General features: G+C 35.7%; 3 protein-coding genes across 3 annotated transcripts; 2 read left to right on the top strand and 1 right to left on the bottom strand.

Moving 5' to 3' along the window:
- Positions 1-940: 940 nt before the first annotated feature.
- LOC104223400 (lectin) lies at positions 941-3,904 on the top strand. Its single transcript, XM_009774833.2, has 3 exons — positions 941-1,537; positions 2,368-2,486; positions 3,176-3,904. Exons 1-3 carry the CDS (start codon positions 1,241-1,243, stop codon positions 3,546-3,548), a joined length of 789 nt encoding a protein of 262 aa, XP_009773135.1. The 5' UTR covers positions 941-1,240; the 3' UTR covers positions 3,549-3,904.
- A 1,352-nt stretch (positions 3,905-5,256) lies between these two features.
- Positions 5,257-12,770, bottom strand: LOC104223399 (phosphatase IMPL1, chloroplastic). The gene is made up of 10 exons (XM_009774832.2): positions 12,371-12,770; positions 10,978-11,045; positions 10,211-10,344; positions 8,473-8,561; positions 7,729-7,786; positions 7,590-7,642; positions 7,154-7,252; positions 6,935-7,048; positions 5,944-6,045; positions 5,257-5,662 (listed from the first exon to the last, which is right to left on the bottom strand). Exons 1-10 carry the CDS (start codon positions 12,632-12,634, stop codon positions 5,564-5,566), a joined length of 1,080 nt encoding a protein of 359 aa, XP_009773134.1. The 5' UTR covers positions 12,635-12,770; the 3' UTR covers positions 5,257-5,563.
- Positions 12,771-13,699: 929 nt separating this feature from the next.
- On the top strand, positions 13,700-15,301 carry LOC104223397 (methyl jasmonate esterase 1-like). The gene is made up of 3 exons (XM_009774830.2): positions 13,700-13,950; positions 14,326-14,457; positions 15,024-15,301. Exons 1-3 carry the CDS (start codon positions 13,840-13,842, stop codon positions 15,216-15,218), a joined length of 438 nt encoding a protein of 145 aa, XP_009773132.1. The 5' UTR covers positions 13,700-13,839; the 3' UTR covers positions 15,219-15,301.
- The last annotated feature ends 390 nt before the right edge of the window (positions 15,302-15,691 follow it).

Here is a 15,691-nt window from a genome sequence, read left to right on the forward strand (position 1 = left end):
TATTTTTGGTATAAAAAAAAAAGCACAAGAATAAGAGTTACTATTTTAGTAAATATTAAGGATGACTTTGAAATTAACAATTATTGTTGCTTCCTTGATTAGTAAAGATAAATTTTTTATAACAGAAATTCTAAAATGTATTATTTATTCATATTTTGATTTCCCTTTAACGACCGCGCGAAGCGCGAGTAAATTAACTAGTTTTATATTTATTTTCGGCTATTATTTTTACTGTGATTATACAATGTCATTCTCTCATTGAAAACTAGCACAGAAGGGGATATTTTCAAGGTCAAAATTTTAGAAGACATTGTCTAAAAATGAGGAATTAAAGTGATAATTTGCGTTATCCAATAAAAGGAGAGGAAATGTTTTGCTTCAGAGCAGAAGATTTATTTCATGAATCAGAGTTAGGTAACACCATTAGTTTTTGAACACATTGTGTCAGACTAAAGGTGCTCCACTTTAGCATACTTAAGGGACTAAATATGCTCAGGGTTATATTTGAGGAGGGACCAAAATAGACCTCCTCTCAAAGATAAGGGACAATATTGGTCAAAAACACATTATAAAACCGTATAAATATATAATAGGAATACTATCTAACTTAAGTATAAATGTTTAACATGTTGTCCGCCTTATTTCTCACCATACTAATTCCACTTATTATGGGCAACTGTAGTTATTACATAGTTATCTTCTAGGTGACCTAATAATATAAAAATTCTTTTACGCTTCCACTAAATAGAAATTTAAACTCTGTGCAAATTGATGCAGAGGGGTTAAATGATCAAAGTATAATCAGAAGCAGAAAAGGCAGAAGCCACAAAATAAGGTATTGCAGGAGTTTGGAATGTTTTAAAGGTACAAGGTGCAAGCTATTTTTCGGATCGGACGATGCTTCCACATCCAGGAGTTATACCCTTTTCCAAATTTAGACATCTTCCACATCCGGTAACATTACTGAGTTTATAACCAAAAGGGAAAAAACTACATTGTCATAACCTAAGTTCATCGTAGAGGAATAACTACAAATCTGTTTATAGACAGTGCGAAGTGGATAAGAAGGGATAGATTCTTAAAGATAGATTCCGACTCCACTTGAAAAAGAAAAAAATCAAAAGATGCCCAACTGGGAAAAGTTTCAGAATAAAAGCTTCCCTGCTCATGAGAGTGACTACGGATTAGACCTGGCAGAGTACATAAACCAACATCGGCAAAGAGTTCATCTTTAGAGAAAATGGGGTCAGGGTGGTCACAAGATCAGGATTTACAACAAAATCAAGAACTAAGAAACACTTCACCTCAAAGCCACCATAATGATGCCGCCGTAGTCAATGAAGAACCAAGAAAGATTATGCCACAGAGCGGCAAGAGTATTGAGACTAACAAGACAATGGAAACCACCAGAGTAGTTGGATTTCCACATAATTACGAAGAAATCCTAAAAGAGGCAGATTCTTCTATTGACAGATCCTCCATGGACAAACTGTATGACCAGCTATATGCTGGAGTATTCTTGAACCAAAAGCACAAGGTAAGGAAAATTTGTCTCCATTAGCTTAAGTGCTATAGTCTAAACGAAAGGCTCTTTTTGAAAAGGTGGCCCCCCTTCTGAAAAGGAAATTCTTCACATATCAAGACTTTTTTATTATCCTATTTGCAAAAAGATTTTTGTTTAACCTATTTTGTTTTTTGACGACCGAGAAATCCGTCTGGGGCTGATCCTTTGGACCAACCGCAGCCTTCGAAACTCGGTGGATAATGGGTCCGCCCCTCTACCCTTCTCCACTTAAATACCAGGTTTTGCTTTGCATGGTGTGGGAGCTTGAACCTGTGACTTAATACACAAATCCACCACCCTTTGCCACTTGAGCTAGGCCGGGGCCTACTTCACTAAGTTTATCTCAATTTCTAAACCCCCTTTCATTTAAAGATTAGCAAAAACTCCAACTTTTACTCTAACAGTCATGTTCAAACCAAATAGGGCACCCAAATTCGTTCAGAGTCATACATATCTTGATAGTGTTCTTCCTTGAGAAGGTTGTGTTACAAGCGTTATTTTGATGTAGATATACAGGTTCAAGTGTCCCTAAATGCTATGTGGAAATATAAAGATACTTTATTTTTTAAGAATGAGTATATAGATACTTTGTTGTGCTCTTTACGTAAATTTTGCTGAGTTTAGAAGTCTATCCTTCAAATTGACCCCAAGAGAAGCGTGTACTCTCTTGATTTAATGGACCAATTCTCATGTTCAAGTTCAACTAGCCAATTGAGCCTAAACACTTGAAATTATTGTTTTGCCCTGTAGCAATAATATCTACTGTTATGGCTAACTTAGCAGAACATCTCCACTTCATGCAGAAATACTGGGTTGATAAGAAGTCAAAGGGAAACTGTTTCATGCTGTATGCAAGAGACCTCTTAATCACTTGGGCAGAAAACAACCGTTTCTGGCACTGGCCCTTGGTACAGGACTCGAGGTAATATGAAAATGTTTCATTTGACAAAGAAAACCAGGCTCATTAAAGTTGAACTACAGTGCAGATCCAAAGCTTTAACTGGTCAGAAGCATCCTTTCCAACACGTAAGGCTGGCATAGAAGAATAATAATCCTTAGGGCAACCAGGTGTACAAAGCATCAAGCGTTCACGCAGGGTCGGGGGAAGAGCCACACTCCAAGGGGTGTAATAATCCTTCCGTATTATTTTATATGGTGGTTTATGACTGGGCATAAGGTTTAAGAAAGACCTTTGGTACATACCAAAAGTATCTTTACAACTTGTGGTTCTAAACCTGACACGATATTCTATGGCTATAAGAGCATGTCATTAAGGGTAAAACTAGAAGTTTAAAGTTAAAAAGTTACCAAATATAAAAATAAGTCATCCTTTTTGGAATAGACTAAAAAGGAAAGAGTGTCATATAAAACAGAACAATGAAAGTGATGCGCTAAAACAGACTAAAAATCAGTAAACATGTGTTAGCTGTCGGGCCACCAAATGATAATCAGCATTCATCAGTTAAAACTAACTAATACTTTTTAACTCTAAGATCATGTTCCCTATTAGAAGCTATTCTAAACCAACATGTACTACATACCTAATGGTTTCTGTAGTTGAAAACTACCAAACTAAAAAGGCCTGAAATGCTGTTTCTATCGTTTATGCAGTGATGTGCTTCTTCCAGCAGCAGAATTACTAGATGTTTGCTGGCTAGAAATCCATGGAAGATTCAATACAGTTAGGCTATCTCCAGGATTCATGTATGAGGTTGTGTTTATTGTCATGTTAAAGGATCCTGCTTATGGATGGGAAAATCCAGTGAATCTTCGACTCATTCTCCCAGATGGTAGCAGGCAGGGACATAAGGAGAATATGGTGGAAAAACCACGAGGAAAATGGATAGAAATCCCAGTAGGAGAGTTCATGACATCAGCAGATCAGAAGAATGGAGAGATAGAGTTCTCTTTATATGAATATGAAGGTGGGATTTGGAAGAGGGGGCTAGTCATCAAAGGTGCTGTCCTTCGCCCAAAAGCCTGAGGTTCTATGGCATACAATACAAACTTGGCATGCAGCTGCAGCTCACCCAGTTGCAGTTTCTTTTTAGCTTTTTCACACTGATGTTTAAAATGATGAGCACTAAGCTAGCAGCAAAAAGCATGAGATAGTGTTCTTTCTTTTGCATATTCAAATTAAGATGCATGTACTACATTTAGCAGCTATATCCTAAGCCTCAAACATTTGGCATTAAGCCTAGAACTCAATAGTATCAAGTGATAGATGTGTAAAGACCATAGTTGACCTATCTAGGAAAAATCTAGCACAGGGTAATCTGTTATACTGGTAAAGTAAATAAATCAAAAATAGAACTTCTGTTCCCTAGCAGGGATAAAAACCTATGGGTCTGTAAACCTCCAGCCTAAGTAAAGTAAATCTCTCAATTAAAACATTAGTTTGTGGTTCAGAGTGTTTCCCAGATTAACTAAAGTTATCCCATCTCGGAATACATTTTAAGAGTAGTATTGCACTTTCTCAGTGACAGGCAAACATTTAATGGATATGTTTGCCGGTTCCACTATAACATGGAAATCTTTATGCCAAAAGAAGCATGGAACCATAGCAATTTGTTAATAGATAAAGATGTAATTTGATTAACCAAGTGATACTAGGGAAGTACCCTTACATGATATAGCAAGAGAAAGATCCATATCAATCTAATACAACAAAGATCTAATAGTTATTGGCAAACACTGAGCATGTTTTCCTAGTTTCCTTGTAGCCTTCTGTTGGGACCTAATTGACTAGTTGTGCTTCCTGCTACAAACTCAATTTAAAAGTCAAAAATAGCCATTTAAAGCTCAATTTGACCCGCACTTGAACTTGTTTGAGGGTCAAGCCCATAGCACAGCGCAGAGTTTCTTGTAAGGAATAGGAAAATTGCTGGATGAAGCGAGTAAACTAGTCAGTGCAACATCTTCAGATTCGATTTAAAGTATCTACCATCTTCACCAAAGTCTTGGGTCACAGGGAGTTTGCCTAGGACCAGCTCGACTGTACATGCAATTGGGCTGGCCATCTCCCTATAGATTCCAAAAATACAACCAACGCCTTTACTGAAACAGGTCAAATGTTTGACTAAACACCCAACGGTGTGACCTAGTGGTCAACAAAGCGGTTGGAGAACGTGAGGTCTTGGGTTCAAATCCCAGCGGCAGCAAAAACACTAGGTGATTTCTGCTCATCTGTCCAAGCCTTAGTGGACAGAGTTACCTGGTACCTGTGTTGGTGCGAGGTAGCAGGTACCCCATCGACTAAGGACTTAGTCGATGTGTGTGCAAGCTATCCCGGACACCACGGTTATCCGGAAACAAAGGTGCTTGACTAATTAAGCTTCAGTTGTCTTTCAAGTCACTGCCGTGCGAATCAGAATTTAGCTTTCCATTGTAATTACACGCTTCATTTCTAGTTGGGGCACTTGAAACAAAATGTCTTCATGAAATTGTTTTGCACGATTCTGTGAGGTAGCTAGAATGTTTACTTGAGTTATTCTGTCTAAATGACGCTTGTTCAAAAAGAATTTTAGTTTTACAATGTGTTTAAGGCTTATTCAAAGGCAATACAACTTTACTGCATTTTTCATTCCATCCTTCAGCCTACAATTGTTTGATAAAGTCGGGATAATTTTTCAAAATTCCAGTATTAGAAAGTGCATAGAGTTCGTTGGGACATCATAACTAGCACGCACACATTTCCAATAGCCTAATTCGGCGGATAGCAAATTACTGCAAACAACTTGTTTACTATTTTGTTACAAAAGTTAACCAGCTATAACAAGAATAAATACAATAAAAATTTAAAATATCGTTTATTTCCATTGCCCATATCCTTTTACCTAAAAGACATGTTATATTAGATTACCTAATACCAATGAAAATCTGTCCAGTTCCATAGAATGTTATGTAATATAGAAAATACAGATGCAAATACTGACCTAATCAAAATCTGAGTGTTAGAGAATCTTTCAAGCAGGGCATCTAAAGAAAAAATTGGACGTATCAAACTTCTGTATGATAATTTTCTGGCTTGAACCACACTGAGAAATCAATCCCTTTTCCCTTCAAATTCTCTGTTGCTGGACCAATTTTCTCAAGGAGCTGCGCGTGTTAACAGAAATGAAATTAAGGAGCTTGACATTTCCTTTAGAGAGTTACATGTTCTAATTTTTAACAAAAATTTACGAGATTAAGAATAATTCCGTCCTCTACATACGTATAAAAAGTACTTAAAAAGAAAAAGGTTGACCTACTGGATTGGAGGTACTATGCATTATAGGGAAAGAAAAGCAGAACTGACAATTTAAATCAACTCCAACCATATTCAGATGAAAAACAGCTTGCAAGTTAATTCCATTTCTGCATAGACACTGACGACTGACCTTTGCATGGAGCAAACCATTGGATACCAAGACAGATCTATCAAATACTGAAAACTTTCCACCATCCATACATGAAACTTTCCCTCCAGCCTCTTCAACTATCTGCATGAAACATACACCACAGTGTTAAATAATGACTTGAATAAAGCTTGTTAACAGTTCGTAAACAAGAAGAAACCACTTAGAGAAACTTGAGAAGGACAATATTTGAGCTAAACTCAGTTTCATGAATAGATACCCGGGAGGTATTTCATTACTAAGACTTTACCAACATGTGATACTTCAAGTTTAAAAGATGACCACCATTCACTTCTTCGATTCAAACCAACTCACTGATCTTGAATAATTTGAATCCAATGAGATCATTCGGAAAATTAGAAATGAGACAAGTTTTGTTATAAATTGCTACAGAGGGTTCATTCTAACAAACAAAGGCATAGGACCTTCACTCCTTCTGCACATTGTCTGCGCTGCATTTATTTATAGTAAAATGGTTAGTTCTACTTATTTTTCATCTTTCTTGAGCCGAGGGTCTACCGCAAACAGCCTCTCTACCTCCACTAAGGTAGGGGTAAAGTCTGCGTACACACTACCCTCCCCAAACCCCACTTGTGGAATTACACTGGGTTCGTGTTATTGCTGTTGTTGGTTAGTTCTACTTATTCAAAAACAAAAATAACACAATGGTAAGTTCTGCTCTCTTTTTTCTTTTTTTTTGGGATAAGCGCACAGTATACTTCTCTCTTTAACCAACTAAATCTTTTTTCACAAATCTATAAAGAGAAGGAAAACATGTAGCAAAGAACACTTTTAACCCTTTTTTTCATTAAAAATAGAAATGAGAGAACCACAAGATATTATATTGAAAATACACTTAAATGATTGGACCTGTTAAGCATCAAAAACTGCCTACTCAGCCATCTAAATTTTTCTCCAAACACAAGTAGAAAGAGTGTCTGAAATATATCGATAATAATGAAATCAAGAATACCAGAACTCCTGCAGCCATGTCCCATGGCTTTAAGCGATATTCCCAATATGCTTCAGCAATCCCCAAAGCAACATGACACATGTCCACTGCAGCAGCACCAAGCCTTCTAACACCCTATACAGAACATGGCAGGAAGATAACTAAATTTTTTTTTGGGAGGGGGGGGGGGGGGTGATTTTCAAGATTTTCAGAAAAAAGATAAAGGGATAAAGTTGCTACCCGGCTAACATCAGTAAAGTCCTTGAACAATTCCATATTGGTTGCCCATGGATCATCATGCTCATATCCAAATCCAGTCACCAGAAGAGATTGTTCCACCTAAACACCACCCCCCTCCCCCCCAAAAAAAAAGGAAGATTGACAGTAAGTGTACCTTTCATTTAGTGAGCTTTATAAATGTAACACTATAGTCAATTTAAAACTTCAAAGTCAAAAGAAGGTGCAAAACTAGCACAACTGTCAAATAGTAACAAATACATGTGCATGTAAAAGGGTCTAGACGCATAACAGGTCACACATAGCAGGTAAGTTCAACAAGCAAGAACTGTGTTTAACGGATGCTATGAAAGTTATCATCAAACTCTCATTTCAAATCATGGATCTGTGGAAAATGGAAAGTAAGCTGTTTTACACATTTGCATATTAAAATTCTCACCTTGTCAGTTCCACTGACATGAATCTTTTCACCATTAGCAAAGGCTCCTTTGCCTAGAAGAAGAAAATTGCATATGTCAGTAGTAGATCGTTGGAATTCGCAATTGAATAAGTGACTTGTTATAGATAAACTTATTTACCTGCAGCTGCAGAAAATATGCGAGTATTCCAACACATAGGGCCACCAACAAACTCAACCTATAAAGAAGCAGACAGTAACAGTATTATGTTCCGGGCGAGGAATTCAGATGTCATATCAGAACAAGAGATTTGGTGTCATTGATGGTCTTTCCACTTTATGGTTCTCAATTTCATTCTCACAATGTCTCTCCGGGATTCTGTATACTGCATAATAGCTGGCTACTATAAGATAAAAGCCACATGACCTTGGTTGGTCAGCTAATTCAACTCTTCACTAAATTTATAAACGTAGAGTTGCCTTGGATTAAATTATGTGATATTAAGTGCAACTAACACAAATCCTACACTATTATGGGTAGCTTCAGAAAGAAAATCTTACAGCAATATTAAAGCACGTTCTATTTCAACTATTCTAGAATTTGTACAGTTCACTGTAAATTCCTTCCCCTTTTTATCACTCAGTTCAGGTCCCTTACAGCTATGAATATAAGAATACTCATTTATTCTTTTTTACACAATTCGTCCAAGATAGTAAAAGAATATGACATATTCAATCTCTTAGCACTACATGATTTAAGTTGCTAGTCATCATTCAAGCTTTTGGTTCTCTTCTTGCACATTAGATCGGAATCAGCTATCGTAAGATTTTCATAGACCAAGCTCACTGGATAAGAGACAGTGCTCTTCCACTGAACAATGGTAAATAATCCAAAAGGCACATCAGAAACTATCCCAGCATATACCACAGTAGCTGCAGCTGGCTTCCCTCTAAAAAGAACACCCACAGAGACCGCAAAGCTAGGATAGCCATGCGCAAAGTTTGTTGTTCCATCTGCAAGATAAAGTTGCCAATTAATATTTGTTCCTTATTGGTTGAGTTGTCTTTAAGATAATATGTGGTGCCATTGTTTCCAGTGGAGTGAACTTTTGTTGAACTCACACATGCAATATATCTACTTGTATGTGATGAGATGATTGTACGATGATAATATTAAGTAATTTTCTCGCAAAATGTGGTAAGTTTTTGAAGCATATCGTGGATATCTCACTTGATATAAAATATTTTTGCATATTTAGGAAAAGAACCCTCGCCGTGAATTGTGCAGTGAACGTACCAGATTTTGACTAAACTGCAAGAAGTAATCTGGATTAATCTAGATCTCAAGTTAAGCCATGATTCTCGTAAAATTGCAGCCCTATGCTTCAAATGGCTCATTGGAATTCTTTGGCAAAGTTATGACCACTTTATTGAAGCTTTGCAAGTCTAAGATTATAATTCCAACTCCTCAAGTGCTAGACCATGTTTTTGGGTGTTTATGGTGTTCTCAACTTTTACAGGAATTCAAGATTATAAAATGAAAAAAAAGGGAACTTCCAAGACCATAAAAGGGTAACAAAAATCAGTTTTTCGAGGCAAGATCAGGCACAAGACAAGGAGCTTTTGAAGGGACTGGAGCACCTAATAGAGTTTCTTTCTTCCAATTCCACTTTGACATTGGACGTTTAAGAGATTCTTTACGATGTTCTAGACTCTTAGCAAAAAAAATTTACTTTCCAAGTTAGGTTGAATCTTATCATGTAGCTTGGAATAATATCTTTCTTGGCCTTTATTACTGATGATTGAGTTTGTTGTTCAATCTTGTATCTAATGCTAATTGATTGACAAATTAGTCTTTTTCATATTTTAAGGGGATTGGGAAAGATTCTTAATTTAGACCGAGGATTGAAATGCTTGTGATCTATACTAATCAAATAGATGAACTTGGTACGATTTGATTGCAGAATAGGGTTATACTTCAAAGGCACAGAAATTAGAATATCCTCCTTACCTTAATAACCATCAGAGTTAGTTAAGAAGGTTAGCTTCACTTGACATAGGAATGTACCCTGAATAATTATGAACTCCGACATAGCAACTCACATTCTAAGTAAGATCAAGAGGATAATAAAGGTCCAAAAGAAGCAATTACGTGAAGTCAGAAACACAAGCTTGCTACCACAAGATTTTCTTTTAGCTACCTAGTTATTTTATTTCCTTTTTTCTTAATCAGTATTCAGTACTTTCCTATTCATTCCATTGTTTACTAATTCCACCCATTTCCAATTCTCAATCAATATGAAGTAAATATCAACTCAACTTCATCATAAGTCTTCGTGGGATTATGCTCAATATTCATCCATACATTGGTTGAGAAATTACGTGCTTTTGCATGCTTAAATCTGCTTGTATAGTTGCCTGGTATTTAGGTTAATGAACTTGTGTATTTGTTAAACTAGAACTAGTTAAATGTGGAGGGGAGAACTAGTTAAATGTGACCTTTTCTAAATTAAACAACCTAGCAGTTACAAGTTAAACCACTTGGAACCTTGATAATCCACATCTACTTATGGGAACCTACACAAGCTGTCTAACCCTAATAGACAGTTCGGCTATATGCATTGCTACTTTCATTGCCGTGGAAGTTAGAGATGAGGACAAACCTAAAGGATCAATGCACCAAAGATAATCCGATGATGAATCCCCAATAATTCCTCCTTCCTCCCCAAGAATTAGATGATCCGGAAAATTCTTCCTCACTACTTCAAGGATAGCAACTTCACTACTTTTATCTGTGCTGCAATAAGTTTAAACAAACACATTAACCACTGCGACAGCATGATGAAAATTTCCGTGTAAAGAAATAAAATGAATATTACAACCTAAGAAGCAACTAAAAGTTAGCTCACATAAGATCATCAAATTGTTAAAGCATAAGGTCAACCAATAAAGTGAGGCCGTAAACACTCACTAACAGGGAAATATCATATTTTAGTGTTAATTCAAGCAATGGTCTTAAGAGAAGGGGTCACTGTATTTCCAGCAAGAAAGAAAAGGAGCAGTTAACCACGATCACATAATGTTGGAAAGGAAAGTCAGAGAATATTTAGGACGGTCTAATAAAGAACTAAATTATTTCAATGGAAACATAAAAAAATTAAAAGGAAAGAAAATATTCTTCGTGACAAAACTAGACATAGTGACAATGATAAAAGTAGATTCACTAATTACTGTGAATCATACAAGGCTCAGTGTTGTCACCAAAAACTAGGAAACAACACTGCAACAAGAATGGAAAATCTCTCAGATAAGCCTTTGACAGCGTTATAAATCAACCTGACACATCAGTGTAGAAGAAAAAGAAACAGAAGCAATATGTCAGTTCTGGTACAAACAAATAACCACCAGCAAAAGTAATACAAGGTCTTACTCGGTCACAAGGTCAGTGAGCCCTTTATAGGTAACATTCCGAGGCTTATTCACAGCATCCATTACAACCTAAAATGAAATTGAAATAATGAGAAACAAGTCATAGAGTAGGAGCCAGAAAGATTGTTTAAAGGCTAGATGCAGATGGGAGATAGAAGTAGTGAAAGAAGAAATTGCAGGATCCCTTGTTTTGTCTCCATAGAAAGAAAGGTAAAACATCAATATTGCATGACCATAGTCAGCAGTATAATCTCAATGCACAAGAAGAGAGGACAGAGGTATACCTCAGAGAGAACAAGCAATATGATTGCTGAGGCCAGAATAAAAGATAAGCAGAAAAGGGAGCACAAAGAAGGTAAAAGAAAATTGGAACAGAGATCCCTTTAGAAAATGGTGAGAGAAAGATCAATAATCAACCGGAAAGCTGCAAAGAACTAGAGGAAGTCTAAGGAGACCATAACGAGTACAAGACATGTTATTACGTAAAAACTTCTGATAACTGCTAATATATGGAAACATAACACATATGTATGTATTTCTGGACATATTTTTTTCCTTCTGATTGGTTACTAACTTACCAGTCATCTACCTCATCCTAGATCTCCAACCCCTCAAGCAGGTCTTTCCCTTTTCTTGGCAACCAAATTAGTGAAGGCAATAATAATACAAAGAGTGGTGAATGGTGAAAATATGACACACATTTCAATGTAGAGGAGTTGTATTTATCTTTTTCCAGCATCCTAACTCCTCAGAATAAAGCTTAATATCATGTTCTTAAGCATCCTATTTATCCTCTAGGTAACTAAGCTGCAAGAATTCAAAAGTGGCACCCAAGTAGCAGTGCATTTAACCCCATCCCAAAATATGAATATATCATCCAAAGTGCACTCAGCTTGTTGAGATCTCGATATTCGCGGTAACTGCCTCCTTCCACCCAGGGGCGGAGCTAGGCGGAGAACCCCCTTGCCGAAAAATTATACTATGTATATAAGGTCAGAATATATATATGTGTATATATATATATATATATATATATATATATATATATATATATATATTTGATGTTGAATTCTCTTAGCTTATTATTTTTCTTATTTTTTGAATCCCCTTGGTGAAAATACTGCTTCCGCCACAGCTACGGCCAGAAGAATCATTTAAGCATTACATACACAACACAGGCGCGCTCGCACACACACATACACACAAAAAAAATAACCAATTCCTCGTCTCCAATAGCTCAACAGAACGAAGGGTCTCCTAATTAAATAAATTATCAAATGCACCAGCAAGAAAAAGACAGCACATTTTTAACTAGAATAACTCAAAAATCAAATCGTTAAGCAGAAATTTGCCAAGGATATAGAAATAAAACCATGAATTAAGAAGGGGGAAACCTGAGCACCAGTCTTGGCAGCAGCTTCAACTACTTGGAGTAGCTCATTAGAGGGGATACTTCCAGTTGAGTCGGCTCCAATCTTTGAGTACACATTCGATAAAGCAGCCTTTGTGCAAAATGCTCCACCGGTTTTGGCTCCAGTCGAACAAAACCCGTGATGAGAAAACGCTGAATTTGCGCTAAAACTCTTGGGGAATGCCAGTTTAGGGAGATTACAAGGAAGAAAAGTTGAAACTGTGGATGAAAGAAGACATCTTCCCATTTTCACAAAACGGGGCGAACTTTTCACACACACACACACAAGTAATTCGTGCTGACTGCTCCTGCCTTCCACAGAAGCGTTACTGCTTGAGTTTTCTTGGATTTTTGTACGAAGGCATCTGATTTTCCTAAAAATCAATTTTTTTAATTTCAAGAATATGAAAACTTTTATCTACGGCCCTTTGTTGCATGATATTTTTCTTTGGTCCCCTCTATTATGAAAATTGGCACATAATATCTTTTTTGAGAAAAAAATTCCAAGTGGTCCTTAATGTATATCGATATGACTATTTTGGTCCTTAATATATAATATTGAAAACAAATAGTCCTTGATATTACTCGCTTAAAAAGGTTCAACCCTTTTACTAAGAATTAGAGTATTTGTGTTCAACGTTGACCACAATAGTCCATCCCCTGTACATTTAAGAATCATTTTGGTTTTTTTTTCCCTTACAATTATAGAATAATGTATTATGTTCTGATAATTTTTGTTATATTCTCGCTACTTTCATCAACAATTTTTTTTATATATAAAGCCATATATATAGCGCTTCTTGACTAATAAATTCATCTTTAATTTGACACGTTACCCTAATTATATTATTTGGGTTTAATAATTAATTGTTTAAACATATATAGATAACACTACATCACAGGCACTAACTATTAAAGAAAGAGTTAATAATCAGCTAGTCAACACTTTCCGGAAATAATTACTATTTACTACTAATTTATAGCCTAATCTTTTTCAGTTGTCTTCGTTTTTCTTTTCTTAATTATGTTAAATAGAAGGAAATTAAAGTTTGTCATTAACTTAGACAAAAACTGAGAGCTAAAGTTTTCAAATAACGGAAGTCCTCTTAATAAACAGTAAGCATTGCAAAATTTGATCAAACTTTGATAGCCATTTGGATCTTTACTGTTAATTAGAGAAATTCACATATATGGAAAAAGGTCAAAGGCGTGTAATGAAGACAAATTTCGTGTTTGTCCATGGTTTAGGACACGGAGCATGGTGTTGGTACAAGGTAATAACAACGTTGATATCCTTAGGTTACAAGGCCACTGCTCTTGACTTGGCTGCCTCCGGCGTCTATACTATAAGGAATCGGAACAAGTCAAGTCTCTCTCCGACTATGTTGAGCCGTTGATGCACGTCGTCGAGCTTCTTCCGTCGGACGATCGCCTGTTCTAGTCGGCCATGGCATGGGTGGACGACTTGCCATGGAAATGTTCCCAAAGAAAATTGCTGCTGCTGTTTTTGTTGCTGCTTATATGCCTGGCCCTGATTTCCCTTTCTCACATATCACTCAACAAGTACATATATTCTCGACTTTCTTACTTTATTCTACTCGATAAATTTAGTAAATCGTTTTATATATAAGGTTGCTCTGAACTAGTTGCTGCTTGACTTTCTATGTCGGTTGCGTTAAACTTTGTTTTAGTTCTTAAGTACAAATGTTTCAACAATCCCACGTTGACTCATGCCTAGCTTGATGAAACCATCGAAACAAGATTGTTTTAAGTTGAGTTTAAACTGTAGTATAATTTAATACATATAATCATAGACTAAGCCAGACACAAAGAAGTTCAAGATGGTAAACGTTTATTGAGAATTAAATTTTGGAAAAAAATTATCTTCTTCTGATTTTATTTTTCCTAAATGTTTTCCTTTTATTGCTCAATTTGCAGTCAAATCAAGGGTCAGATTTTCTCAAGGACAACAAATACAAATATGATAATGGTACTGATAAGCCCCCAACCGCTGTATACTTCGGCTCTAATTTTCTGTCATCAAAGATGTACCAATACTCGAGAGCTGAGGTTAGTGCACTTTACACATTTATAGTTTATCATAATTCTTCGAATTATCATCTAATACTTTTAGAAAAACAATCTATGTGCCATATAAATATGTTTTATGCAGGTCAAAATAAAAATACTTTTAGAATAAAAATAATATTATCATTATACTTGTTGTTGGTGTTGTGTTGCCGCTATTCTTGTCACATAAAAAGATTTAACTAAACAAATATAAATTTATTCTTTCTAACAATTTAAACTTGTAAATGAGAAATGACTGCAAATTATAACATGACATATTTAAAGATGTCACTAATTTAATTTTATCGTCACCCTGTCATCAGTTCACATGGTTGGTCCGTTCAAAGAATTAGGACAACACATGAGGAAGTTTATTAAAAATATAATCAAATGTAAATAAACGTATAAAATTTTAGATGACAGGGCCATATAATTCAACAAATATTATCATCATGTCATTACTCTCTAGTACGTTGGACGAGTCAATAGAAGTAAATAAATCATATTATAAAAGAATGCATTTAATAATTAATTATCAGCAGTTGCATTCTTCTCTATTGGAACAGGATATGATCCTTGCTTCGTTGTTGATGCGACACACTCCAATGTTCCATGATCCTGAAGTGTTAAAAGAAGTAGAACTCACTAAAGAAAAGTATGGTTCGATTCCAAGAGTCTACATTATGTGCAGTCAAGATCTGTCAATGAAGGCAGATGTTCAACGATGGATGATTGATAAAAATCCACCCCAATATGTCTAGGTTCATATCATATGGTCATGTTCTCTAAAACTCAAGAATTCTGCTCTCGTTTGATGGAAATTGCTGAAAAATACCATTGAAATTGTATGAACAAGATTTGTATAGGAGTTTAGCTTTGGCAATTTTAAATACTTTTTTGAGTTGCTACGCAAAGACTTTCGACTTTATTTGATTAGCTTTGACAATTTTAAATACTTTTGAGTTGTTACGCAAAGACTTTCGACTTTATTTGATTTTACATTGTCTACCGTATGAGTGTATGTATTATTCACCTTCTTTTTTTTCTTTTTTTTTTCTTTTTTTGTATTTACATTTTCTACTATGTGAGCCTAGTATTGTTCATGTGTATCTTTCCTATTGTTGTTTCATTCCTAAATTAGAATATATTAGATTGCAAGAACGTATGTTATATATATCATATATTTAATTCATGAATTTTCAACTAGAATAATTGTGTCATTTCTCATTGTTCG

Source organism: Nicotiana sylvestris, chromosome 2, assembly GCF_000393655.2.
Source record: "Nicotiana sylvestris chromosome 2, ASM39365v2, whole genome shotgun sequence".
Taxonomy (NCBI): Eukaryota; Viridiplantae; Streptophyta; class Magnoliopsida; order Solanales; family Solanaceae; genus Nicotiana; species Nicotiana sylvestris.